This window comes from Vulpes lagopus, chromosome 2 (assembly GCF_018345385.1).
Source record: "Vulpes lagopus strain Blue_001 chromosome 2, ASM1834538v1, whole genome shotgun sequence".
NCBI lineage: Eukaryota > Metazoa > Chordata > Mammalia > Carnivora > Canidae > Vulpes > Vulpes lagopus.
The window spans coordinates 111,692,867-111,719,217 of record NC_054825.1 but is presented as its reverse complement, the minus strand read 5'-3'; the positions used below and the strand labels follow the sequence as shown (position 1 = coordinate 111,719,217).

Sequence of the window (26,351 nt, the reverse complement as noted above, 5' to 3'; positions counted from 1 at the left end):
TCCCATACGGTCCCTCAATGCCACACACACACACACACACACACACACACACACACACACGGCTTGGTGCAATTTCAGCCACGGCTCCGGGGCAGCCTGCTGGCGGGAGCTCACCCTGAGACACACACAGTCAGTTCCCACGAAGACTTTGACCTAACCCTGTGTGTTTTGCAGTGGAGCTCAGTTCTGGGTGAGAGCCAAGAATACATGCAAATCTCAGGGGGATTTGCACTAATGTTCCAAAGCTGTCATTCTGGGAAAGAAGAGCAATTTGGAAACATTGAAAAACAGACAAAAGTAGACTGGTTTTCTTTTTGAAAATATAATTGCCGCAGAAGTTGGCCAAGTCCTTTTAGAGCAGTACCCTGCGTTTGGCTCAGTAATAGTGGCAGCAACAGTGAGATGAGCCAGGCGTGGGACGGTGGGACCGTTGCGTCAGGGCGGGCCAGGGCAGAGACAGGTGGGTACTGTGCCCAGGGAGCTCTCCCCAGGCGCCTTCCTACTCTGCCCGGGACCTTGCTGCTCACCGGCTCCACCAGTGGTTACCACTCGGTTCCAATGAATCCTGTTCCTTCTAAGCATCTCCTTGTATCAAGGAGTTTAAACAGAAACAAAAGGAGTGTGAATAAACATGAGTAAGTGGCCAGGATCCTTGATACCTGCAGCCTACGTGCTCTACTGGGAGGATTTAATCCAGCAATATGATGTTAGTGTGCGCCTAGACTAATGATTGTGGGGCCGTTTGGATTTTAGGCTGTTTGCAGAGCCTAGTAGATCTCATGACCTGGTTTGACCTCAGCATTAGATGGAGCTGCTGAGCACCTGCGGCCGCTGCCACAACCAAAGTGCAGGGATTATGCGTCGTGGTTGGTCCGTCCCTGCTATACCCCTCAATGAAGAGCTAGTTTTCTCTGTGTATAGGAAATGATACAACTCTCACGCCTCGATTCAGAAGAATAACCTCAACCAACAGAGTTTTCTAAATGAGTTTTCCTATCATTTTTCTGGGGTAAGCAGTTAGCTTTTTGGCATCTGACTACCAGAGCTTCAGAAAAGTTTTAGGGTTTTCTCCATCCTCAGGTCGATGACAAAGTGTGTGATCTAGAAAGGCAGCAAGATAAAGCCTGGAATTCTTGAACGTGGTGGAAGCATTTTGGTGAAACCCCAAGCTAGGATAGGCTTTTTAACACTTATAATATGATTTATTTGAATTTAGAAAGTCTATATAACATAAGGAATGATTCCACATGTGCAGAAAGTTCCCAAGCCCATGTGTGACGCCCTAATAATTAGGATCGACACTCGTCAGGTTGGCGTGGTCGTGCTGTACATGTGGTTTGCAGACTGATGCTTGGAGCAGAGCATCCTGCAGAAAGCCAAATGGGAGGGCGTTTGCTACGCTTCCTAAAACCACCCGGGAGGGATTCGTTTATTCCTGTACAAACACTTATTGAGTAAATACTATCTATCAGGCACTTTGCTAGGTAGGAGGGTACCACCAACAATAAACAGGTGTTTGCACAAGGTGCCCGGCCACTGGAGGAGTCAGCTGAGAATGTGTTCACCTGCACGGAACCTCTGATTTCTCTGAGAAGCGTTTGCCAGGCCCCTGGGCTTCTTTCAAATAGCATCACAGGTCACTGGGTGACCAGGAACTTTAGGCAGGTGAAGTCTGTCTATTGGGGGGTTGAATTTTAATTGTCCAGATTCCTCGGCTGGCCCTATGATGGATCGTTAGACTCGCTCTTGGCTTTTGTGTGAACTCTAGTGCAGTGCTGATAGCAGCGAGCTGTTCTGTGTAGGAGACCACGGAAATGGATGTGCGGCGAAAACCAACCCAGTTTGTCACCTTGATTGAGATACTTCATCTGTGCTCATGACTGTTGGCAATCTGTCACTTATAGTTTATAATTGGCAAAAACTAATACTTGCATAGATCTCAAGTTAGCTTAATTCCCTTTGGTTTCATTGTTTTGGGCCAGGTTCTCTCAACTCCAGGCTCAGGGTGGGGGGCAATGGGGTGTGGGTGTGCCAGTGGGGCACTCGAAAACTGTAAGCTATATCTGTTTGGCTTTCTAGCAGAATGCTTCATAATCATTTAAAATGTCAGGTAAGATGGTCTAAAAACCAAAAGAGGGATGGTCATTTAGCTAACTTCTTTAAAGCAGGTTTTTGTCCAAAAGTTTAATCTTTTCAACAGTTTTGGAAACCGATAAAAAGTAATCTGCACATTGCCGCTGAAATTATTTACACTTCATTGTGAAGCTCATGATTGTTTTCTGTCTGGACTCTACCTATAAGAATCATCGGAATCGGAAAATATAGTGTGTACAGCAGACCAGCTACATGAACCGGGTTCTGAAACTCTGATCACTGAATCAGCAGTCTTCTCTAAGGATGTTTGGGATGATCTACTTTTGGCCAGAAACTACAAAAATAGCCAGGACCAGAGTATTGGCAGAAATGGTGCTCCTCCATTGCCCCAAGTACCGAATCTTGCTTTGGCCTCGTATTGGGGGACGCCACCCGGGTGGAACCGTCCCTCAGAGATGCAGGGATGGTTAATCCAACATTCACACACACACTACGAAACCGACCCTGCTTGATTTTGCTTGGATTACTAGCCATGACACTTCAGGAAAAAAATGTAAACTCTTCATATTTATATCTACAAACCTATTTAGGACAAATTTATCTCACTCAACTTGGTTGTTTAATTAGCTATAGCAGACATTCATCTCTAATCTCACTTTTAAACCAGCTTTTTTTTGTTGGTTTCCAGTAAATTCATACCACTCTCCCCCAAATACCTGGTGTCCCAGGGAAATGATCTGTTAACCCACTGGCCATCTGCCAGGCGGGAAAGTGTGTGTTGGTCTCTGTATTGTACACATTTGTGTTTACCATCTGCACCCTGATTGGAAATTTTGTGTTAATCTACAAGATGAATCCTGCATGTTTGAGCATAAAAATCTTAATAGCTTTAAAAATATTGAGCCTTTCTTTTCAACCAAATGGCAAGTTAATTCTTTGCATCCAGAAATGGTATCCAAAGTACTTAATGCTGGCTTCTGTCTTTTTGTTTTCTTACAGCAAGATTTTATTTGCTTAATTAGTTCATAGTTAATTTTGCCTAAAGTTCCTATAGTGTTTCAGAGTTGCTGGATAGGAGAGCAGTGGGTGGATGTGGGAATCTCATGTAGACAGTAAGATGACTTTACTATTTTTAAATTTCCTTCTATAGAAGCCTGGGTCTTCTTGATCATTTTTTAATTTCTTTATAATGAAATTTAAAAAGCAATAGGAAGAAAATTAATCCTTTATATTCCTCCAATACTGCCACCATTAATATTTCAAATTATTGCCCATAAATATTTTTCCTACGTATTTTTTAAATGTCATAGTAACCATTATGTACGTAAAATTTATGGACTGCCTCCTTTCATTTACAATCTTATAATCGGGCTCTTTCAGCATTGCCAAATGGACTTCAGAATCACTTTAAAAAATTTTTTTAAATTCTGAAGTAATTATAGAGTTGCAGGAAGTTGCAAAAACTAGTACAGAACTCTTATCTGCCCTTTTTTTTTTGGAGAACTGGCGTATTTATTTTCATTTTTTAAAAAAAATTTGAATATAGTTGTACACATAAGAGCTGGTGCTTTGTTTTTTTTTTTAATAAATTAATTTTTTATTGGTGTTCAATTTACCAACATACAGAATAACACCCAGTGCTCATCCCGTCAAGTGTCCCCCTCAGTACCCGCCACCCATTCACCCCCACTCCCTGCCCTCCTCCCCTTCCACCACCCCTAGTTCGTCTCCCAGAGTTAGGAGTCTTTATGTTCTGTTTCCCTTTCTGATATTTCCTACCCATTTCTTCTCCCTTCCCTTCAATTCCCTTTCACTATTTTTTATATTCCCCAAATGAATGAGACCATAAAATGTTTGTCCTTCTCCGATTGACTTATTTCACTCAGCATAATACCCTCCAGTTCCATCCACGTCAAAGCAAATGGTGGGTATTTGTCGTTTCTAATGGCTGAGGAATATTCCATTGTATACAGAGACCACAGCTTCTTTATCCATTCATCTTTCGATGGACACCAAGGCTCCTTCCACAGTTTGGCTATTGTGGACATTGCTGCTAGAAACATCGGGGTGCAGGTGTCCTGGCTTTTCATTGCATCTATATCTTTGGGGTAAATCCCCAGCAGTGCAATTGCTGGGTCGTAGGGCAGGTCTATTTTTAACTCTTTGAGGAACCTCCACACAGTTTTCCAGAGTGGCTGCACCAGTTCACATTCCCACCAACAGTGTAAGAGGGTTCCCTTTTCTCCGCATCCTCTCCAACATTTGTTGTTTCTTATCTGCCCTTTACCCAATTTCCCCTGCTGGTAAGATCTTGTATAACAATACTGCAACCTTTAAACTAGGAATTTGGCATTGGGTGACATCAACAGACTTTATTCAAACCTCACCACTTTTATATGTACATGGTGTGTAGTTCTATTCAATTTTGTCACATCTGTAGATTCATGTAACCACCGCCACCACAATCAAGACACAGAATTGTCTCATCTCCACGAAGATCCCCCTACAGCCCTTTTGTGGACACACGTACACCATCCCCTACCTCTGGAAACCACTAATATGTTCTTTTTCTCTATAATTTTGTCATTTCAAGAATGACATGCAAACGAAACCATATAAATACAATCTTTGGAGACTGACTTTCTTTACTCAGCATAACTCTCTGGTGATTCATTCGAGTTGTGCATATCAATAATGTGTTCTGTTGTGTTGCTGTGGGATGACCGATCTCAGCTTGCTTAGCCATTTACCCCTCTAAGGACATCTGGGTTCTTTCCAGTCTGGGTGTTGCAAATAGAGGTTTTTGTATGAACATAGTCTTCATTCCTCTGGGATTAATGTCCAAGAATGCCACTGTTGGCTGCTACAGTAAGTGCAGGTTTAATTTTGTAAGAAACTACCAGACTGTTTCCAGTGGCCGTACCACCTTACATCCCCACCAGCCGTGTGTGAGAGATCCAGTTTCTCTGCACTCTTGCCAGCATTTGATGTTATCACTGTTTGTTTTTTATATTAGTCATTGATAGGTAGGTAGTGATATCTTATTGCAGTTTTACATTTCTCTGATGGCTAAAGATGTTGAATATATTTCCATGTGGCCCTTTGCCATCCATCTGTATATCTTCTTTTGTGAAACGCCCGTTTATCTCCTTTGCCTATTTTTTAATTGGACTGTTTGTTTTCTTTACCTGTTGAGTTTTGGGAATTCTTTATGTTGTAGACACAGGCCTTTGTTGGACGAGTGCTTTGCAAATGTTTTCTCCTAGTCTGTAGCATCTCTATTCATCTTCTTCACAGACTCTTTGAGAGCAAAAGTTTTAAATTTTGATTAAGTGCAATTTATCAATTTTCCCTTGTAGGGATCACACTTTTGGTGACATGTCTAAAAATGTTCCCCCTTGCTGTAGGTCCTGAAGCTTTTCTACTAAACATTTTATAGCTTTATGTTTTACGCTCGCATCCCTGATCCATTTTCACTTACTTGTTGCATAAGATATGGGATTTAGGTCACCTTGCCTTTTTTCTTTCTTCCTTTGGAGGTCCACTGCTTCAGCATTATTTGTTGAAAAGACTCTCCTTCCTTCATCGAATTAACTTTTCTTCTTTAAAAAAAAAATTTATTTATTTATTCATGAGAGACACACAGAGAGAGGCAGAGACATAGGCAGAGGGAGAAGCAGGCTCCCCGCAGGGAGCCCGATGTGGGACTGGATCCCAGGACCCCGGGATTATGACCCGAGCCAAAGGCAGATGCTCAACCACTGAGTCACCCAGATATCCCTCTAATTAACTTTTCATCATTGTCCAAGAGCAGTTGGGTGTAACTGGATGGGTCTATTCTAGGGTTCCCCCTTCTGTTCCACTGGCCCCTGAGTCTGCCCCACCCCCAGTACCACACTCGCTTGATTACTTCTGCTACGTTGTGAGCCTTCACGTGGGTTCAGTGATTCCTCCCACTTGGTTACTCTTTTTCAAAATTGTTTTTAGCTATTGCCAGTTTTTTGCATTTGCATTTCCATTTTAGAATAAGCTTGTCTATACCTATGGAAAGCCTTGCTCAGATTCTGATAAGAATTGCATTATACTTGCAGATCCATTTTTGGAGGATTAAACAGTTCACTGTGTTCAGTCTTCTGGTCTATGGACAGGGCATATCTCTCTATTTAGCTCTTTGATTTCTTTTCGTAGCATTCTGTAGTTTAAGGGCTACACATTTTGGAAGTTTTTACCTGAGTGTGCCATTCTGGGAGCAATTGTAAATGGCACAATCACTTTTAATGCCTGCGTAAAATTCCATGTGGTGGTTGTGTCATTGTTTACTTAATGCTCATGTATTTGCTGGACATTTAAATTGTTTCCCATTTCTTAATTCTTATGTAAAAAAAAAAAACTATTGTAGCAAACAACTTGCTATGTTCACATTTTATTTATAGAGCCTGAAAACTGAGATTCCTGGGTCATAAGGTACGAATGTGTGTGCCTCCGGAGAGACCATGGAATTTGTGTGTAGAATAAAAGAAGTCTGCACCCAAGACCAGTGCTTTTCTATTCATGGACCTTTCTTTTCTGTTCACATTACTTTCTGTAGAACATGGATTTAGTGGCTCTTCAGATCATTTCTTGCATTGTGGCTGATTACTTTCTATCACAATAGAATTCTGTACAGGGCACAATTATTGCTTACCCCAAAACATGGCCTCATCCCAGGTACTTGCCCACGTGGTCAATGGTACTGCTGTTATTTTCCCGAAGCAAGTGGCCTTTTAAGATCCTTTGGCAAATTATTCCCATCTGAATGTGAATAATGTTATCAATTTGAATAATTCATTCCTATCTGCCCCCTAGAGATTCTTCTCTGCCTGCCCAAACAGAGCCAGCACCTCCCTCCTGCCGGGATGGGTGCTCTCTGCATGTCTACTTTCAGAGGAAGGGCTGGGAACATAGACATTCCAGGATGAGGCTTTTCCAATCAGAGCAATCAATTTTAATAACTATTGCCACATATTCTTGGACCATTACAAAAACCTGTTACTTAAGGAACATTTTCTTTGTGGAAACCAAATTACCTTTCTGTACCCAGGTTTGCTTAAAAACACGCCGTCAGGCCATCCCCATACTCCTTCCTCTGCCCGCTCCAGAGAGAAGGTGCTGCACTGGTCTGTGGCCCCAAGCCACACACCTTCTGATGGACGTCTAAGCTATTGAACTAATACAGCCCATAGTTTTGGTCCACCAGCTCCTTATTCGCCCTTGACTCACTTTGTAGGACTGGTTTGCCAGTGAGTGCTAGAGAATCTGTAGTGTATAGTTTGTGCCTTTGCCTTAAATGTTCCCAAGGACAAATTTACAGTGATGATCTTCTGTGTGTATTAAGAAAGACACAAACAATCCATGTAGACTTTGATTGGTTAACATTATCTTGGAGAATATTCTTTGCCCTTTTGAGGGTTTGAACCTACCATTTGACCAGGAGCTTTGAATCTAAGTTCTCAGTAGGTGGTAAGTTCTCCTTAATGGTTCTGGAGAACTGTGGTTCCATGCCTCAGATTTTCTTTTGATGAGAAAAAACGGTGGAACACCCATAATGACAATCATAGATTTTTCTCCTGCCTCTAACTGTGTATCTGGCCATGGGACTGTCTCATTTACTAGAGAAGGAATGAGAGTGGGCTACCATCAGTCGCATCCTGAGCAGGGTTAGCGCCCAGGTGTGAGCAGGGGATCCAGGCTTTTCACTGACCGTAGTTACAGAGGACTTGAAACAGAAACAGCCTCATGTGAACCCAACAGTCCTGCCCACACAGAGTTGCCAACTACTCACTGATTCAGCATTTCCTTATTCTGCTCAGTCAGGAACATGTTTGTTTGTATGTTTGGTTGTTTTAAAAGATTTATTTACTTTAGAGTGAGATTGAGCATGCAAGCAGGGGTGAGGGGCAGAGGGAGAGAGAATCTCAAGCAGACTCCCCGCTGAGCAGTGAGCCTAACACAGGGCTCTATCCCACAACCCTGAGATCATGAGCCAAAATCAAGAGTCAAACACTTAACCACCAGATGCCCCAGGAACATCTATTTCTGACAACTTGCTCTGATAGAGGTATTTACCAAACATTTACAAAATGTTGATTTGGGGGGAAAAAGTAAAACTGGCATATCAAGTCAGAGATATATAAATAATTGGGGCCGCCTGGCTGGCTCCATCAGAAGAGCACATGACTCTTGATCTGGGAGTCCTGAGTTCGAGCCCCATGTCAGGTGTAGAGATTACTAAAAATAAATAAATAAACTTTAAAAAATAAAAAAGAAATATATAAATAATTCCATCTTGGAGAAGGTGATATACATAGACATGAAGTTTTCTCTTTGCTGGAAAGAAAGAATGGAGCTGATCCCAGTAGATCTCACTGGGATATGACCATAACTGCATTAATTACACTGATCGCCTGGGTTACATCATGTGGGTTTTTCATTTGAGATTTTAAAGCCTCTTATCTCTCAGTACATCCTCTCTCATCCTATGCATCTCAAACCCAAAGTGAAAAATGTTTTGAGGAAGAGAAACAGTGTAGCAATAATGGTCTATTGGGAGAGCCCCTGGTGTGCAGCCTGGTGCTCTATCACCCTCTGTGGGTTTTTACTTAGCACTATGTTTAAAGTTGTGGTAAGGGATAAGGTCCTCCAGCCCCTTTGCACACACCTGCTGCCCCAGAGCTCATGGCACCCCCGCAGAGAGCTGTCCGTTCCTTGAGGAAACATCCCTGCGGCTGGACCTAGTGGCACACGCTTTCCATACACACTGAGTTATGAGGCTCTTTGTAGACTCCTCGGTGCCTCTGAATAAATCCATGGATAGCGACTTTATCGTCTGTCATTAGAGATGACTTGTTAGAAAACACATCACAGAAGGCAAGTTCCAAGATGAGGTGGGAAGGGCCCAGGAGCCAGGTGTACAGCCTGCCCCTCAAACACGGCGGTCGGAGGCCAGGGCCCCTTGCCTTGGGCCTCACAGATGCTGCTTTCCTGGGGGGCTGGGGTGGGGGGCCTGCTGGCGTTGGCCCACCCGGAGGATGGGGAGCCATCAGGACGTGGGAGCACAGTCTACCAGCCAGTGGGATGCTGTGGCCTTCCAGTGGGATCCCATGGCCCACCAGTGGGATGCCTTGGACCTCCAGTGGGACCCCATGGCCCTCAAGTGGAACCCTGTGACCCGCCAGTGGGACCCCGTGGCCTGCCAGTGGGACCCCGTGGCCAGCCAGTGGGACCCCCTGGCCTGCCAGTGGGATGCCATGGCCCACAAGTAGGACACCATGACCCACCAGTAGGATGCCATGGCCCACCAAGCCCACAGCCCTCCTCTGGGTGAGGGAGGCCCTGCAGAAATGCCACTCTGGGGTCAGTCTTCAAGTCACTGCTGTCAGGAGTCTGATTTGCATGGACTGCAATTTATAAAAATGCCATCAGATGAGAGCCTCACGGAAGGCTGGAAGGGAAAGCGATTGGAAGGGACAACAGGCAGCCAGGGAAAGAAAGACAGACCCCATGAGAGGCTGAAACAGAGGGGAGCATTCATTTTATCTCAACCACCAAAGCCAGTAGGAGTGGAGGTAGTAGAAGGTGGGATTTGGGGTGGAAGGGAAAGGGGGTGCCTCTGCTGTGCCTCCCATGCTTCCTCTTGTCTCTTCACTTGGTGCTGCCCCGAGACCCTGTGCAGATGCCCCGTCCTGGCCGCCTGTCATTCCGGAAGGAGGGAGAGCCCCTCTCTGGGAATTGTGCATCCCACGAGCGGTGGGTCAAGGGCACCTGCGCTTCCAGCACTGGGAATGACCAGGGTGGAAAACGGATCTCGGGCAGCTGAGCCCGTCTTTCCCCTACTCTGGTGTCGTGTGTCCCACTCCTGAAATTTCAGAGCTGCTACCTGCTGTCTCAACATTTCACCCAGCAGGTTCCCTTATCTTCCCCAGCCCTCATCCTTCCTGCTTGCTCTCACCTGTGCGGTTGTAGACTTCTTCCTAAAGAAAGGCGTCCGGGTTTTGTCCGGATTCCAGCAAGTGCCCATAGGACCAGCTTGGTTTCCACTCTCGCTGGGAGCGGTGCGGCTGGACTGAGTGGCTCAGCTTATTTTTAGCCCTTGAGAGATGGAGAGGAAACTTTTTGTAGAAGCCATTTCCCGAGAAATGGGCCAGACACGTGCGCCCGGGCCTGTGAGCATGCGCCAGCCAGAGCTCACGCACGGCCCAGGCCTGGTGCGAGGGCAGCGAGGCCGCCTGCAGGGGTCTGGGGTGGGGGGTGGGCGCCCAGGGGCGGGGGGGCACCTGCTGGAGGCCCGGCCCCTGATCCCCTGAAGGAGCCTCCTGACCTATCTGAAAGGCAGGGTTCTTCTGTAGAGTCTGTGGCTCCGGTCATTCTCACTTCATATGAGAGGTGCATGCAAAGCCACCTGATCCCCCGGGTTTCTGCACTGAGCCGCATGTGTTAGTTGGTTCAGCAAGCTTTACGGCGAACAGAGACCCCAAAGCTGCACAGACGATGCAGGAGCTCCCTGAGGGATGGACCCCCACCTCCCACCTCACCCTGTCTCCCGTCCTCCCTGCTCCCCCCACAACCCGGGCTCTTTAGGGCATCTCCTCTGGTCCTTACCTTCCAGAAGAGGCACAGAAAGCTCTTCTCTCCACCTCGAAAGCACTCCTGAACTTCTCTTTCTAGCAGTACCCTAGACTGCGAGTGGCACACTCTCCTGCTAAAAACAATTAATAGTACTGGATACACTGTCTTTCTTAAAATATGTGAATGTAGGGACACCTGGGTGGCTCAGTAGTTGAGTGTCTGCCTTTGGCTCAAGTCGTGATCCCGGGATACCGGGATCAAGTCTTGCATTGGGCTCCCTTTGGGGAGCCTGCTTTTCCCTCTGCCTATGTCTCTGCCTCTCTGAGTGTCTCTCATGAATAAATAATAAAATACTAAAAAATAAAAATGTAAATGCATTCGTGAGTTGGGAAGTTAGGAGCAAATATTCAGAGGTCAAAACTTGTGTTTGAGTGAGAACCCAGAATTAGAGGACAGTTGAAATGGACTGTGTCCTGATGGCAGTTGACAAAGCTGTGAACCTAAGGTGACCTCATGGCCTCACAGGCAGGGGACTGGTGACAAGTCCCACTGGGCCTCTTACCCACTCCTGCATGAAGGAGAACCTCAAGGAAGGTGCGTCGCCCCATCCGACGACTCTCTGCCTCTCAGCTGCCTGCCATGGGCCTCCAGAATCAGAGTCCCAGGGACAGGTGCCATCTGGAGACTGGCATGAAGCCCCAGGACAGGGTGAGGTCCAAGGGGGTGACCACAAGGCAGGAGGCCAGGGATGGAGCCAGGCGTGGCAGGATGTTGGGAAGCAGGGAGATAAGGAAGGAGGAAAGGAGACAGAAGAGTGGGGGGGGGGGGGGGTAGGAGGGGCCCCCGGAGCAGCACGTCCTAGACGCCAGTGAGGAAGACAGAGGAAGACAGAGTGGCGGGTCGTGCCCGTGCTGCGGGGACTGGTGGGTCACACCAGTCTCCTGTGGAGACTGGCGGGTAGTGCCTGTGCTGGGGAGACTAGCACTTCTTTTCACTGAGTATCCACTTATGCTGGTGGGATGCACAGAAGGGGGACAGGGAGTGCTGGTGTGAGCCATATGAATTGGTGATTTCTAGAATGAAGTCTCCCCCCTGTTCTGGAGGTGAAGCTAATTTTTGCCCAATTTTAATTTTCTATGTCTTTATCACTTATATTTCACAACTTTTAATTTGCACGTGCTTTTCATAAATATTCTCCCTTTAACAATGACATGAAAAGCTAAGTGAAACCCACTTCTGTGATCAGAGCTAGGACCCCATCCTTCAGACCCTGGACTCACCGGCCTTGCCCCCTCCTGGAACCCACCCATTTAACTAGTTCCTAGCTCCCAGGGCTGATTCTGATGCAAGTGAGCACCTGGCCGGCCTGCCCCCACCTGGGACCTGCCCATTTAACTAGCTCCTAGCTCCCGGGGTGGTGATGCAGGTAGGCACCTGGCCAGGTTGAGAACCTCTGGAACAAGATGTGCCTGCTGTCCAGAGGAGTAGCTGGTGGTACTCAGCTGTGCAGACACCGTGTGACGTCAGCCTCTTGCCCACCTGAGCTTCCTGCAGGGCTATGAGCTCTCCACCAACCAGGAGAGCGCTTACCTGCTGTCGTTGCACTGACTGTGTCAGGAGTCCAGCGGGGCTTGTTGGGCAGGACTTGCTCACAGTGACTCAGAGCCTTCATACTTTCCTCGTTCTTTTCACACATTTATAAACCACCTGTTTAACAAGTCGCTGTGTACCCTTCATGGGAATTGGTATTCTGCATGCGAATTGGTGATTTCTAGAATGAAGTCTCCCCCTGTTCTCGAGGTAAAGCTAACACTTGCCCAATTTTAATTTTCTATGTCTTTATCACTAATATTTCACAACTTTTAATTTGCACGCGCTTTTCATAAATATTCTCCCCTTAACAATGACATGAAAAGCTGATGCTTCAGCAAGAAGGACATTCTGAGGAAGTGATCTTGGTGAAGGGAGGAGAGGATGGCGGTGAGGTGTTCCATACCCGGCCGTCTTCATCACCATCTGAGGCCCACCAACCCCTCCCCACCACCACTGGGACACCTGCACCAGGAAGCTCTGTGATGCATCAGAAGTGCAAACACAGTTCCACAGGGATTTAAAAAATTCATTGTCACAAATGACCTTGTCACATATTGACGTCATTTAAACAATTTATTTATTTACTTAAAAAAAAATTTTTTTTTTAATCATGAGAGACACAGAGAGAGAGAGGAGAGGCAGAGACATAGGCAGAGGGAGAAGCAGGCTCCATGCAGGGAGCCCGATGCGGGACTTGATCCCGGGACTCCAGGATCATGTCCTGGCCCGAAGGCAGGTGCTAAACCACTGAGCCACCCAGGGATCTCCTGAGCCACCCAAGGATCCCCTAAACAATTTATTTCTCTAGCTTTTATCTCTTACGTTACAGCTGTTTTGAAACCCTCTTGCTTGTGGAGCAGGCACCTGACCATTGTACCATCTTCTCAACAAATTTCTCAAGTTATTTAAAAAAAAAAAATGCACATTCACAGTGATGAATTTTGGGAATACAGGTGAGGTCTGGAGCCGACGACCAAGAAAGAATTCTTGAGACGTCTTTGGTGCAAAATGGTGGTTTTATTAAAGCACAGAGACAGGACCCATGAGCAGAAAGACCTGCTTCCCCGGCGCTGTGAGGGGCAGCTAATTATACACCTGGGAGTTGGGAGGGGTTTGAGATAGCTGTATTCTCTGAGGAATCTTGGGAGCAAGGTTTCCAGGACCTTGAGGGGGCCAGCTATTGTTGGGATAAGGTCACTTATTACTGTCTAATTAAACCTGAGTCATGAGACCCTTCAGACGTCTATCAGTGGGCCATGTGTTTGGGGGGTGATTGCCAACATGTATCTGGGGGCGTAGCGATAGAGGGAAATTCTAAAGGAATTTTTATATGTTAAAGTAGACTTACAGGCTCCTGGGGGTCGGACTAAGATTGCCTTCCGCCCTTAGCAAAGTATAAACATCGAGGCAGTTGAGTCCGTAGAGGAAGGTCCCTCTTGTCAATGTGCTGCCCCACGCTAGTGCCTTGTCCTCAGCTAGCCCCGTGTTCCCCCATCAACAGGAGTCACGTTAGAAACCAAATATTTAGTGCCACGTGTAGAGCCTTTAGCGACAGAGTTTATTTTCTTAAGGGAATGACATTAAAATCCACAGGGTTCTGGATAAAACAGCCTGCCTGGTAACAAAGAAAAGGCATTTATTTCAAAATGAGACCTGGGTGATATTATAATGCTAGTTGCCCTTTAGGGCAATGATCATTCAGAAAATAGGACGTTCCATCTGGAAACAGAGCAGACATGCCTGGGCATGTTCCCTCCCTGCCTGGGTCTGTCTGCTGTGCACGTGGGCCCCTGTGGTCAGCATTGGATCAGCCTCCCCTCCCCTCCTTCCCTCCCCTCCCTTCCTTCTTTTAAGTTTTTGGGAAAGAGAAAAACCAAGTATCCTCAGGCACATCGAAGCCAGAATGTCACTACAAATGCAAAACTCTAAAATCGGAAATGTTGACACTCTTGATTCCTTCGGGATAATTGAGATTCTTTGCTCTTAAAGACCTTCCTGATTTTACGTGAGAAACGAACTGCATTGCAATGTGATCAGGGAAGAGCATCCTGAGGTTTCTGACACCATCCTCGGAGGTGAAATTAGCTACGTGCTTTGGGTACGTTTGCTGTAAATTCTTGGGCAGCAAGAATACACAAAACTTGAAGTGTTCTGAGAGACTTGTCTGTCAACCTTTGATTTGAGCTGTTAGAGGGTAACTATTGAAGTGGGAGGGAGTGTGGATGGGAGGGCGGAAGGCCGCTGGGAGACTGGCCCCTGTGTCCTTAGAGAGGCACGAAGTCAGCTTCACGGGTGAGCAGGTGTGCCAGGAGCAGGGACGGGGTAGGAGTCCGGGGTCTGGGCACCACGGGCTCCCACTAGACCAATGCCAGCTGACAGTGTTCCAGTGGGTGGCCTCGTTTACGGCCACTGCAGGCCCCTGGCTCTCCACAAAGAGAGGCTGAAGAGGAGGAATGATCTGGAATATTCATAAAACACAAGCGTGCTGTGAAGTATGATCCGGGAGGAGACCTGCAAGCCAAGCTAAGAGCCCACGCCCCTGCCAACCCCGGCCTCCTCGGCCGTCCACACCGACACTGCGTTCTCTTGCCCACCCTGGGCCCGCAGACAGAGTGGAATTTTATATTTCTATTCGGCGCCGTGCCTGTTAATGAAGTCACAGGGACGATGGGGTTCGGGGAATCATTACGTGGCTCATACTGTCAGTGTTGCATTACCACGGCTGCATGATAGCAGTTATTCAGGAGGGAAATCGGGATTCTGGGGGCTGTGTTGTGTTGTAGGAGGGAAATTGAGGTCGTGGGGACTGGGTTGTGCTGTAGGAGGGAAACTGGGGCTCTGGAGGCCAGGCTGTGCAGTAGGTGGGAAATCGGGGTTCTGGGGGCCAGGCTGTGTGTGCTGTAGGTGGGAAATAGGGGTTCCGGGCATCAAGCTGTGCAGTACGTGGGAATTGGATCCTGAGGGACCGGGTTATGCTGTAGGAGGGAAATTAGGGTTCTGGAGACCGGGCTGTGCAGTAGGTGGGAAATTGAGGTTCTGGGGGCCAGGCTGGGCTGTAGGTGGGAAATAGGGGTTCCAGGCACCAGGCTGTGCAGTAAGAGGAAAATTGGGGTTCTGGGGGCCGGGCTGTGCTGTAGAAGGGAAATTGGGGTTCTGGGGGGCTGGGCTGTGCAGTAGGAGAGAAATTGGGGTTCTGGGAGCCAGGCTGTGCAATAGGAGGGAAATTGGGGTTTGAGGGGCCGGGCTGTGCAATAGGAGGGAAATTGGGGTTTGGGGGGCCAGGCTGTGCAGTAGGAAGGAAATCGGGGTTCTGGGGGCCAGGCTGCACTGTAGGTGGGAAATCGGGCTTCTGGGGGCCAGGCTGCACTGTAGGAGGGAAATCAGGATTCCGGGAGCTGGGCTGTGCTGTAGGTGGGAAATCAGGGTTCCAGCTGTGCTGTAGGTGGAGGCTGTGCTGTAGGTGGAGGGTAGGCACTGGGCCCATTGCTGGAAGGTGCTTTGTTAACAGAAAAGGGCCATTTCGTTCTCACTTAAGGGACAAATAATCTTCCATTTGTTCTTCAGTTGACACGTCCACAGCAGGAAAGGCTAGCATGTACCGTGGAGAATCGTTTCGGACCTCAGCTTTGACCTTGGTCTGAGTGGGAAATTCAAATCTGCAGCAGCCGCACTGAGTGCAGCGCTCGCAGGAAACCAGGCAACACCCTGAAGCCCAGGTTCCCATGGTCCTTCCCCTTCCCGTCCTGGATGGAGAGAGGTTCCCTTCCAGAAGCTGCTCGGTCTCCTGAACCTTCAGGGCCTGGAGCTCCCGGAGGCCTGAGGCATAAAGCGGGGCTGTCCTCACCTGCGACCACCCCCCCCTAGACTTCAGTCTAAATGTGACCCCCGATCGGGTGACCCTTGCCCCCAGATCCTTACTTATTTATTCAAGAAGTGATCACAAATCTATGACATTCCAATTGGTTGTCTCCTGAGCAAATCGTCCCTGAGAATGTGGAATTTGGAGTGTTCTCTTAAGCATCGGAAGAGAAAAAGCGACAGATTCCTGGGTCGTCTGCTGACCTGCAGTGAGGGTTTGCAGAGTGTGCGACCTTGATCCAGTACAGGTGACGTGGAGATAAAATAATACAACTCGAAACTTCTGAGAAATGAAGTCTTTGTACCCATTAGAGAGACCCCTGTCATGTAAATTGTTGCTATCATGATTTCACTTGAAAATATCTGCTAACATATTTCACTTGAAAATTCCGCTAACATACGGGGAGATGTGGTGGCGTCCTGGCAGCCTGCAATTGGAAACCCATGTCCAACACGCATAGCTCGAGGCCTGACTCAGACTGGATCTCTACTTCAACACAATGAGAAGTCCCGAGTGCCCAGAACACAATGTGCGTGTCATTACCGGTCACTATTTTTAGATGGGCTTTTCAGCCAGCCCGTTCTAATCTGCAGCACCTAGCCCGATGCCAAGACCGTAGGGCAGGGGGTGAACCATCAGATGGATGGAGGGGTTGGAAACCGAGTCTCCAGGAAGCAGAGACAACGACTCAGCAGCAGTCAGCCTCCACTGTCAGGATGAACACCTCCTTCCTAGTTGTCCGATTCCAGATTGCTGGCACTGGGCGGATCGCATACCCAGGTGTAAGCGAAGTGCTGTTATCTTTGGGGACGGGAAGTTCTCTGATGAAAAAAATCAGTGATTTCTGTCATTGTGTTAATTTATAGAACAAGGGCTTTTTTTTTTCCTCCTGGGAAATCTTGCTTCTGGACTGGTGGAAAAATCTCGTCTGACTGATTCTTCTGAAATATAATCTCTGGGAGACCAATGAGATGCCCTGTGCATTAGCTGTGGAGGAGGAGGGGGAGGAGGACACGCACCTGCCTTTGGCCAACCACGGCCACGTAGGGAGTCTGTCGATGGCCCTCTTCAGCACAGCCCCGTAGACATTAGGACAGGTTCTCAGAGGCTCATCCCGTCCCATGGGTTCCATGATCATCCCCATCCAGTGTTTGCCCGAACTGTTAGAAGCAGGCTGGATTTCATGGAGAGCTCCTTTACGTGTCCTTGAGATGAGACCAAGTGACAAAGATCCATGTGGGAAAGAACCAAAAAACAGCTCCCCTGGCCTGCTTCCAGAAAGGAAGCACAGATGAGGATGATGGTTTAAACTCTGTGATGTTGCATGTGTCCCAGCACGTCCCGCTGGGAAGGGTACCCTCCATCACCAGAGACAGGAATCTCTGCTACTTTTCCCCAGTTTCCTACTCCAGCCCAAACCCTCTCTACAATTCCTAATTCATGGAGGCTCCCAAAGTTGAGCTTTCTTTTTCCTGCCAACTCTTGACAGATTTATTGTCCTTTTGTCTGTAAAGAATAAAAACTGCCTGCTCTGGTCATTTCTCTAGGTCTTGGCTTTGTGATGGGGCCTCGGTACACATGGTACTTTGATTTCTTTCCTCCTGTTAACCTGTCTCATGTGAATTTAATCCTTGATCCGGCCGGAAGATCTTGAGGGTAGAGGAGGTTTTCCCTCCTTCACCGTGGTCCTCAGAATCCATAACATCACCATGTGCGTGGTGACCTGAGTTGTGGGATGGCAGTGTAGTGGATCGGGGAGGCTGCTGGCGGTACACTCACCGGGTGCTGTGCTCTCTTGCAGGAGGAAGGCACCGTCAAGGAGATTGACATTAGCCACCATGTCAAGGAAGGGTTTGAAAAGGCCGACCCTTCCCAGTTTGAACTGCTGAAGGTGTTAGGACAAGGATCCTACGGGAAGGTAAGTTGGGGCTCCAATTCCCTCTGAGTGGGCCTCACGCACTATGGTGGGTCCCCGTCCCAGGTGGAAGCACCTGAGTGTCTGGGGCGGCAAGCGATGGTGAGGTTGGCTCCTGGGCTGAGGGAGTGAGCCTCATGGGCCCGCCCCGTCTGCAGGCTCCTGTGTTCATGGCAGCCCATGAGCACTTGGCACGGTTACGACTGCCTCGCAGAGCTGTGCAAACCAGAGCTGCACGGGCCCGAGTACCCCACATTGCCCCAGACTTCCCTCAGCATCTCCTCATCACCATGGTGAGGACCGTTCTTGACCTTGAGCCGAGGCCTCTCAGAAAGCACACACCCAGCGAGGAGGAAGAAAGTGGCATCCTTCAGGACCGGCCGTGATGGTGCTTGGGAGGCAGGGAGGCCGGGAGGCCGGGCCTCGCCACCAGGCTTCTCTGCTTGCCCTCTGCCTCGGCGGTGTGCTTACTCTCTCGCTGAGCCTCAGTTTCCCCGTCTATACAACGGGGATGACATAACCCATGTGATTATGCTACAACAGAAGAAGGCCTGATCCCTTCCAGCAGTTGCCTAAGCTGTATCTGCGCTTGGAAATCACGCCCTTTCCATGTCACTGATAACGTGCGGTGGAGGCCGATCCCTGCCAGGAAATGAAACGTGGTCGGCTCTTCACTGGGGCCACATCCAAGCCCAGCAGGACGTCAGGGATTCTCCAGTTGTGACGACGTGTGAGTTTTTCCAGCACACGGTGCTCCTTCTTCTGCATCCTTGCATGACTGTCAGGAATCCGTAGGCTCTGACGGCGTGATCTCTGCAACACCCGGGCCCGAGAAGAACGGTTCAGCACCTACCTTGGCTGCAAGCAGAACGGCGGCCTGGAGCTTTGGAAGACTCATTTTTATATGGAATGTGGACATTCTCCATAGGACTTTGTGCCAAGATGAAATCTGCTGCCTATTGATTTAAGGCACGAGTAATAGAACATTCGTGATGTTCTGGAAAGTCTCTTACAGACCATGAAAATTTGATTCCTTGCAAAATTTGTCTTTTGGCCTGTGTATAAGGTAGACTTTTTCTGTTTTCTTTTCCACTTTCCTACAGTGACGTGGGAAGGAGGTGTTTGCACGGATGTACATACAAACATAGTAGTTTTGAACTGCACAAAATTTCCAGGATTCACAATTTTGTGTCCAATAAAAATGGCTACTTAATATGGATCATAAGGTATTTTTGGAAGCAGGGAATGAAGATCTCAATCTCTTGCAGCGTGAGGAGTGTTACTAAGAGCACAAGGCAAAGCCTATTTATGCGATAATGGAATGTCCGCCATTAATTAGAAATGTCAGAAAAAAGAAGGCATAATTCTTTCTCTGAGAACTATGATTTCGGAATAAAGACGAGCAAATTCACAGACACTTGCCACATGTTGTTTCCTGAGAATAGACTTGGACGTGCAGCACATTATCCACCAAGTGGTCCTCGTCTGCAGCAAGGGCGCAGCTGGGGCTGCTGCAGCCACTGCCTTCAGATTGGGTCCCTCAGGCCTCCTGGTCACCACCGCCCACCGCCCCCATCTCGGGTGCTTGGTGACAGACGGATGGGACAATGTTTCCAAGCTCAATGGAGACACAGGTCTGGGCTCTAGGGAGTCTGTCCAGAAACTTCACTGGGCAAAACCTGCCCTTGAAGATGCCCTCCTCAGATACCTGGGGTTAATGATAAAAGAAGAAAAGGCTTTGTGCAAGTACCTCCAAATTTCGAACTTTGAAAACCATTCTTTGGAAAACTAGTGAAATAATGAATGGCGTTTGGTGGGCCCTAGAAGCGAAGACCAGGACTCCCAGTGGATGAGGGGCAACCAACAGACAAGACAGGGCTCTGGAAAGCTCTCAGAAGTGCCTTGGGATGACTTGGAACCAACACCAGGCACTAGAGAGCCACAGACACAAATTACATTTGTCCACACAGGGCTGTCTCTGAGGAATTTTTTATAAAAGCAGAATAATGATGGGGTGGGGGGGATGCTGCGTGTTCTAACACCACATATTATTTTATTCTTCATCCTGAAATAAAAACTGTATGTCCTTATGCAGGACTCATCTTGCTTTTGCTCTCTAGAAGAGAAAAGAAAGGCGAAACTAAATGTTTTCATCCTGCAGAAAGGTCCTGTTAAACAGATTTCCCTTCTTGCCTCTGCTCCCAAAAGCAAAAAGCCAGAGTGAATCTGGACTCAAGCATCCCTGGGTCATATACACCTGTCCCTGCGTCCCTCCACCCACCCGTCACTAGGTTCCTCCATTCACGTGTCACACATTCCCTCCATTCACCTGTCCCTGGGCCCCTCCATCCACCTGTCTCTGGGTCCCTCTGTCCACTTTTCCCTGGGTACCTCTGTCCACCTGTCCCTGGATCCCTCCACCACTGGTCACTAGGCTCCTCCATTCACCTGTCCCTGAGTGCCTCCATCCACCTGTCCCTGGGCCCCTCCATCCACTGTCCCTGGGCCCATCCATTCTATCTTTCCTCTGTGCAGTGATTGCAGATGCTGGAGATACAGGAAGGAATAAAGTGCTGTCTCTATGACTTGGCCTTCACACTGATGCCTGCTTCCGACTGCAGGCTCGTCCCAGGGACTATTAATGTACCCTTGCCATTCTGCCCACTGCAGGGTCCCTGATGACCCTTTCCTCAGCAGCTGCTCTCTGCTTTTGCAGCCAGGGGACTGTTTCCTGGGCAGAAGCAGCCCCAAGCCCCAGAGGAAGACTTCCCCCAGGGTGGTGGCATATCTTGGAGGGACCATGGGGGCTGCAGCCGGAGGGTCCCCGGGCAGGACCGCGTGGAAGGCAATGGATGCTCTCATCCCCGAGTCAGTCCTATGGAGTGTAGGAAGCAAGTTTGCCAGAGCACTACACTGGGAATAATGCAGCACATCTCTGGTCGTTAGTAATTTGTGGAGCCATGATGTCAAGGTGATGTCAAGGGTGTCCAGAGAGCAGAGGGAGCAGTGGTGCTTGGACAGGAGAAACAGCCTTGGCCTCAGACAAAGCAATTTCAGGATTGAATCAGGAAAGCAGTGAAATTCTGGAAGGTACGGCACAGGTGTCCAGGTGTATGATGCAGACCAGGGGTTCCTTGAGAATCTGCAGTGCAAGAGAGGTGCTGGAGCCACCAGGAGAGTCCGAAAGTGACACCGTCGCCCTCTTCCCATCCCCTCACCTGCTCCTTGACGTCCCTCAAGTGAATAAACACTAGGGGCCGGCGTGGGAACATTCTTTTCTTCAATAGAAGAATTTCTTCAATTCTTTTCTTCAAAATATTCAAGGGAAAGATATGCAGATACAATTCCCACACTCTGAGAAGGGATTAAACCAAATAAATGCACGCCCTTGCTCCTATCGCTTAATTGATAGCACGTAAGAGTGGGTCTTTAAATGCCTCCTTTTGAGGACACTGTCACCCTACATCCTCTGAAAGCGCACGGCACCTCCCAGTTGGCTGCTCTGTCGGAGGACACTGCAGACCGATTGCGACGTCGCAGCTCTAAGAGCTGAAAAGTTTGCTGAGAGAGTCAGGCAGTGGTTTTGCTGATTATAGTGACACCTGAAGATCTGGGGCGACTTAGGATGACAAAGCCTCCGTCTCCACGTGTCCCCACGTAACGCCTTTGCATGTCACATGCTGAGCTGCTGAAGAAGTGGTCAGGAGTGAAATGGGGACCCTGTTAGAATTGAAAAATCGGTGACCGTATTTGCTGAAACTGCTGGAGTTATCCAGAACTTAGTTCACTGCATCCAAATGTGTTCCTGAATGACACGCGTCCAGCTTAAGAGGAGACGGCACGGGGCACCGTAGGGAGTGGCAGCCTGTGGCTCGTGAGCCCTTCTCTTCACTCATGACCAGGTTCACCTGTGGCATTGGTTGCTCTGTAGTTTGCACCCTAAGCACCGGCTCCGTCAGGTGTCCTGCCTGTCCCCAGGGTCCCTCCCGCTGTGGCGCCTGTGGTGCGCCCAGGACCCGACGCCTGATGGGGGCTTCGCGAACACTGCGAGAATGGAATGTCTTCCAGTTCTTTTCAAAAATAAAAGTAGAACTCTTTTAATATACGTATAAATAGCCATCACTGTCAATCATCTTATTTTTAAAAGCCTGAAATACAACAGAGAAGACGTTTCACGTGTGGCTCTCCACGCAAAATTTGACGTCAGTTATGCTCCTCTTAGTGGTCGGCAGCCCGCGTGAACTTGGTTTCCAGTGTGGGTTTCCACTCATCCCCGAGCTCGTACATATGCCCTCACGTATGTTCACGTGTGCATCATGCACACCCTCCTGACAGTGCAGGGGGAGAGGCGGACAGCGGGATGAACATGCAGGCAGGAAAGGTGGTTTCTGGATATGGCACATTTTGAAAGAAAGGTTTTATTGTTGTTACTGGTCGTCTGACTCTAAGAATGCCCGTCTGGGGCTAACCAGTAGGCTTCACTGTAAAGAGTCAGTAGGTTAGTGCCCCCCAGCTGAGGCGCATGGGGGACTTGAGCCAGGAGCCCCCTGCTCTAGCTCTGCGGTGACCCTCTGGCTCCAGAGGTCAGAGCCCCTCGCTGCTAGAGTCTCAGCTGTTTTGCCAGCAGCCCCTTCCCTGCCCCAGACACCCCATCCCTCACCCTCACAACTTCAGGACACAGCTTCCTTTCCTGGGTGCGGGGCACCAGTGCTCAGGTCCTGGGTGGGACCCCCACCCTCTCCAGGCTGCTTACTGGGCTGCTGCTCATGACCTGGATCCTGGCTGTCCCCACGTGCCCACACCAGCCTAGGGAAAGGCCTTGGAGGCATGAGGGGATCCACCGTGTGACCAGACATGCTGCAGGGCACATGACTTCCCATGAGTCAGAGGGCTCAGAATGTCAGGCACGAAGTTGTTCTCTGCACACCCACCCTTCTGACCGCAGCTGGTGCAGCTCTACTGCCCGTCGGGAGGCCCGTCCCCAGCAGAGCCCTCGTCGCTGTAAGCACAAGGCTGCAGGAGGGACACAGAAGGCTTGTCCCCAGGGCTCTGCAACACAGCCAGGTCCATCCAGCCAATAAGTGCAACCGCAAGGACACATGCACACACCTAGACACGTCCTGTGTCCCCCAAAGATGAATGTCAATGCTCAGGGACAGAATAGTCCAAATCCAAAAGAAAAGGGGTAACCTACTTCTGTCCATGGTTGCGTGGGCCCCCACTCCTGGAGGCAGCATTCAGGGCCAGCCTGTCCCTCCCGCCCCCATTGTTCTCTAGGCCAGAGGAGGCAGGGGGTCGTTGGCCCTGACCCCGGTCTAGGGAGGGAACTGTGACCCAAATGCCGGCAGCGGTCAGGAAGGAGCAGGACAGGGGCTGTCCTGGAGCCAGGACCCACTCAGGGTCAGGAGGCAGTGCGTGGTCCCCAGGGCACACGGTGAACCCAGGACAGACACCGAGAGTGTCTGGTGAGGAAGGCAGACCTTCTGCTCAGGAGACCCCGTCCTCAGCCGTTCTCTTCCCCTTTGCCCTCCTCCCCAAGTGGGGAGCTGTGGGAGCCAACGCCACGTGCTGGTCTTGTCCTCTGTCCCCACGGGTGACCCTGCAGCCCCGCCCCCCAACCCCACGTGCTGGTCTGTGTCCTCTGTCCCCACCGTGACCCTGCAGCCCCACCCCCAACCCCATGTGCTGGTTTGTCTTCTGTCCCAACGGGTGACCCTGTATCCCCACCCGCCAACCCGACACCTGGTGGAGCTGGCTTCCCCTGGAGACATGCGCAGTAGCAGGTCTTTCTGGCTTCATGAGGCTCCATGAGGCAGGCATTTTGGGGAGTGGGTGGGTCATTGTCACCCTTGTGGTGGCGCCTCCACTGGATAACAAGCATCACCAGCGTGGTGGTCTCTAATGCCCCAGGAGGGTGTGTGTGTGTGTGTGTGTGTGTGTGTGTGTGTGTGTAAGTAAGATATCATCTTACTCTTTCTGTTCAACATCATGCCTATGACCCTAAACTCACTCAGCCCCTCAGTTTTCTTTTTGATTTTCCTCAATGTGGCATCTCAAAATGTGTTTCAAAAATGTCATCAAGGATCCACACAAGTATATGTAAGAGCCATTTAAAAACTAACTGTATTTTTTTTAAAAAAGAAGCTAACTGTATCTATAAATTTAACTCTGCCCAAAGCTAAAATTTGGGTGAAAAAGCTCAAAATAAGAGAACTCAACTTATCTTGAGAATCAGCATCTGTTCATGTGATTGGCAATAACTATCAAGGTAGACTTCACAGCGGGGATTTACAAAGGGATATTTAGAATAAACCAAGTGATCTCTCTTAAAATTTCTGAGCATTTTTTTGTTTTTTGAATCACCTGGCCTTTATTTTTTTCCCCAGAAGAGTGATATTACCCATGCTAGAAAAGGTTTAGTGGTACCAAGAACAAACGATTCTTCACACAAACACATAATGCTGTTTTGTGTCCTGGATGAAATCTGTCCTGGCAGCCTAGATGTTGGAGAAAATTTTGTGTTTAAAATTTCCTCGGGCAGCCCGGGAGGCTCAGCAGTTTAGCGCCGCCTTCAGCCCAGGGCGTGATCCTAGAGACCCAGGATCGAGTCCCACATCGGGCTCCCTGCATGGAGCCTGCTTCTCCCTCTGCCTGTGCTCTGTGCCTCTCTCTGTGTGTCCCTAATAAATAAATAAAATCTTTATAAAAAATAAAATAAAATAAAATTTCCTGATAGCATATTTATTTCATTGGATTTTTTCCCCTAAACTCCCTTGTATATCCCCTTGTCAAATCAAATAAGGAAAATGAGTTCAACGTCTTCCCAATTTCTGATGTTGTGTGTTCTCTTTGTCAGGTGTTCCTGGTGAGGAAGACCAAGGGATCTGACACTGGGCAGCTGTACGCAATGAAAGTTCTTAAGAAAGCTACCTTGAAAGGTGAGGATCTCGCCAAGGGGCTGGCTGTGTTTGAGACGCGCGGCTGTGGCCTGAACTGTGCCTGCTGTTTGCATAAATACACTTTCTATTTAGTATTGCACGATTTCTGAAGCTGCCTCTAAAGGAGTGTATCGGACACTCTGATGATAAGCGGTACAAACATTTCCCTGAACATTTAACATATCCCTGCAAAATTCCCACGATTTTCAGAGAGGAGGCCGTATTGCACAAATAGCATTCCCCCACCTATGTCCTGCTGTGGCATTTGGAAAAAAGCTCAATGAGGGCGAAAGCAGAAGCAGGTCGTCTGGCTGCATGTGGACCACAAATCGGCCTGAATCCTCAGCCAGACTGGATTGCTCGTTTTCAAACAAACCACGATTCCCAGCTGTGTTGCTTCCCTTTTGTGGCTGGGTTTCAGAAATACAGTCCCGCACCTGATTCTAGTGCTCCTCAATCCCGCCCCCCAGTGAAGCATAGACCCTAAACACAAGGCCAAAATAAAACTGCATCCAAGATCACCATTCCTGGCTCCCGGCCTCATAGCTGACAGCACCCAGGAGCTGAGCGGGTGCTACTCTCTGATCCCCGGCCCACTCACTCTGTTGGTGACAGTGTAAGATGTCCCGGCACACACACCAGGCCCTGGGCAGGTGAACACTCATCACGCCCTGGGGAGGAGGCCGTGAGGGCCATGCTGGGCCCTGCCGGCCTGCGCTCAGGAGCACAGCCACCGAGGCCGGGCTTGAGGAGGCCGGCTTTGTAGTAACAGGAAGGTAAGGTGGCCCCTGGCTCCTGTGGAGCATGTGCTGGGCCTGTTTGACTCATTCTGTAAGCCAGCAGGGAACTGAAGCCTGCTGAGGACCAGATGGGGTGCAGCTGCAAGGTGGGTGGCCTTTCTCACAGGGTGGGGAGCTGTCAGGGGCCGGGGGCCCCCAGTTAGGCCATTGGACTCCATGAGGCTCAAAGACGTCAAGGCAGCATGTGAATTTTTAGGTCTTAAGACACAATGTCGTCAGCAAGTGCATTCAGTGGGCAATTCAAGTGATACGCCATTCTCTGCACACACGTCACTTCCTGTTGGCTGGCAGATAAGATAACCAGCAATAGAGGGCAGGAAGTGTGTGAACCAGATACAGACTTGCCCATCCTAGGTATTCAAAGGAGAACAAGTGTTCTTCCAAAGGAGGTTGTTCAAAGATGTGACCCTAAACGGTTCTTTCCCTTAAGTCACAACTGTTCCGTCTTCCCCTCAAATATGACCTCACCGTCCCCTGTCCTGGAAGGAGAGGGAGGAAATGCAGGGGTGACACTGAACAGTTGTCAGGGAATCCGTGTCTGTGCACAC

The 26,351-nt window shown here is 49.0% G+C and overlaps 1 protein-coding gene across 6 annotated transcripts in view; it reads left to right on the top strand.

The window, feature by feature from the left end:
• RPS6KA2 (ribosomal protein S6 kinase A2) overlaps positions 1-26,351 on the top strand; it is a 350,533-nt gene that overhangs the window by 236,795 nt on the left and 87,387 nt on the right. For 4 of the 6 annotated variants that reach the window (XM_041742331.1, XM_041742333.1, XM_041742335.1 and 1 more), the window contains 2 exons: positions 17,952-18,068; positions 24,922-25,003. In XM_041742331.1, coding sequence (XP_041598265.1) covers positions 17,952-18,068; positions 24,922-25,003 — 199 coding nt within the window. Of the gene's footprint in view, positions 1-14,149; positions 14,390-16,866; positions 16,933-17,951; positions 18,069-24,921; positions 25,004-26,351 lie in introns of those variants that run through there. The other 2 variants (XM_041742336.1, XM_041742334.1) reach the window with 2 other exon arrangements.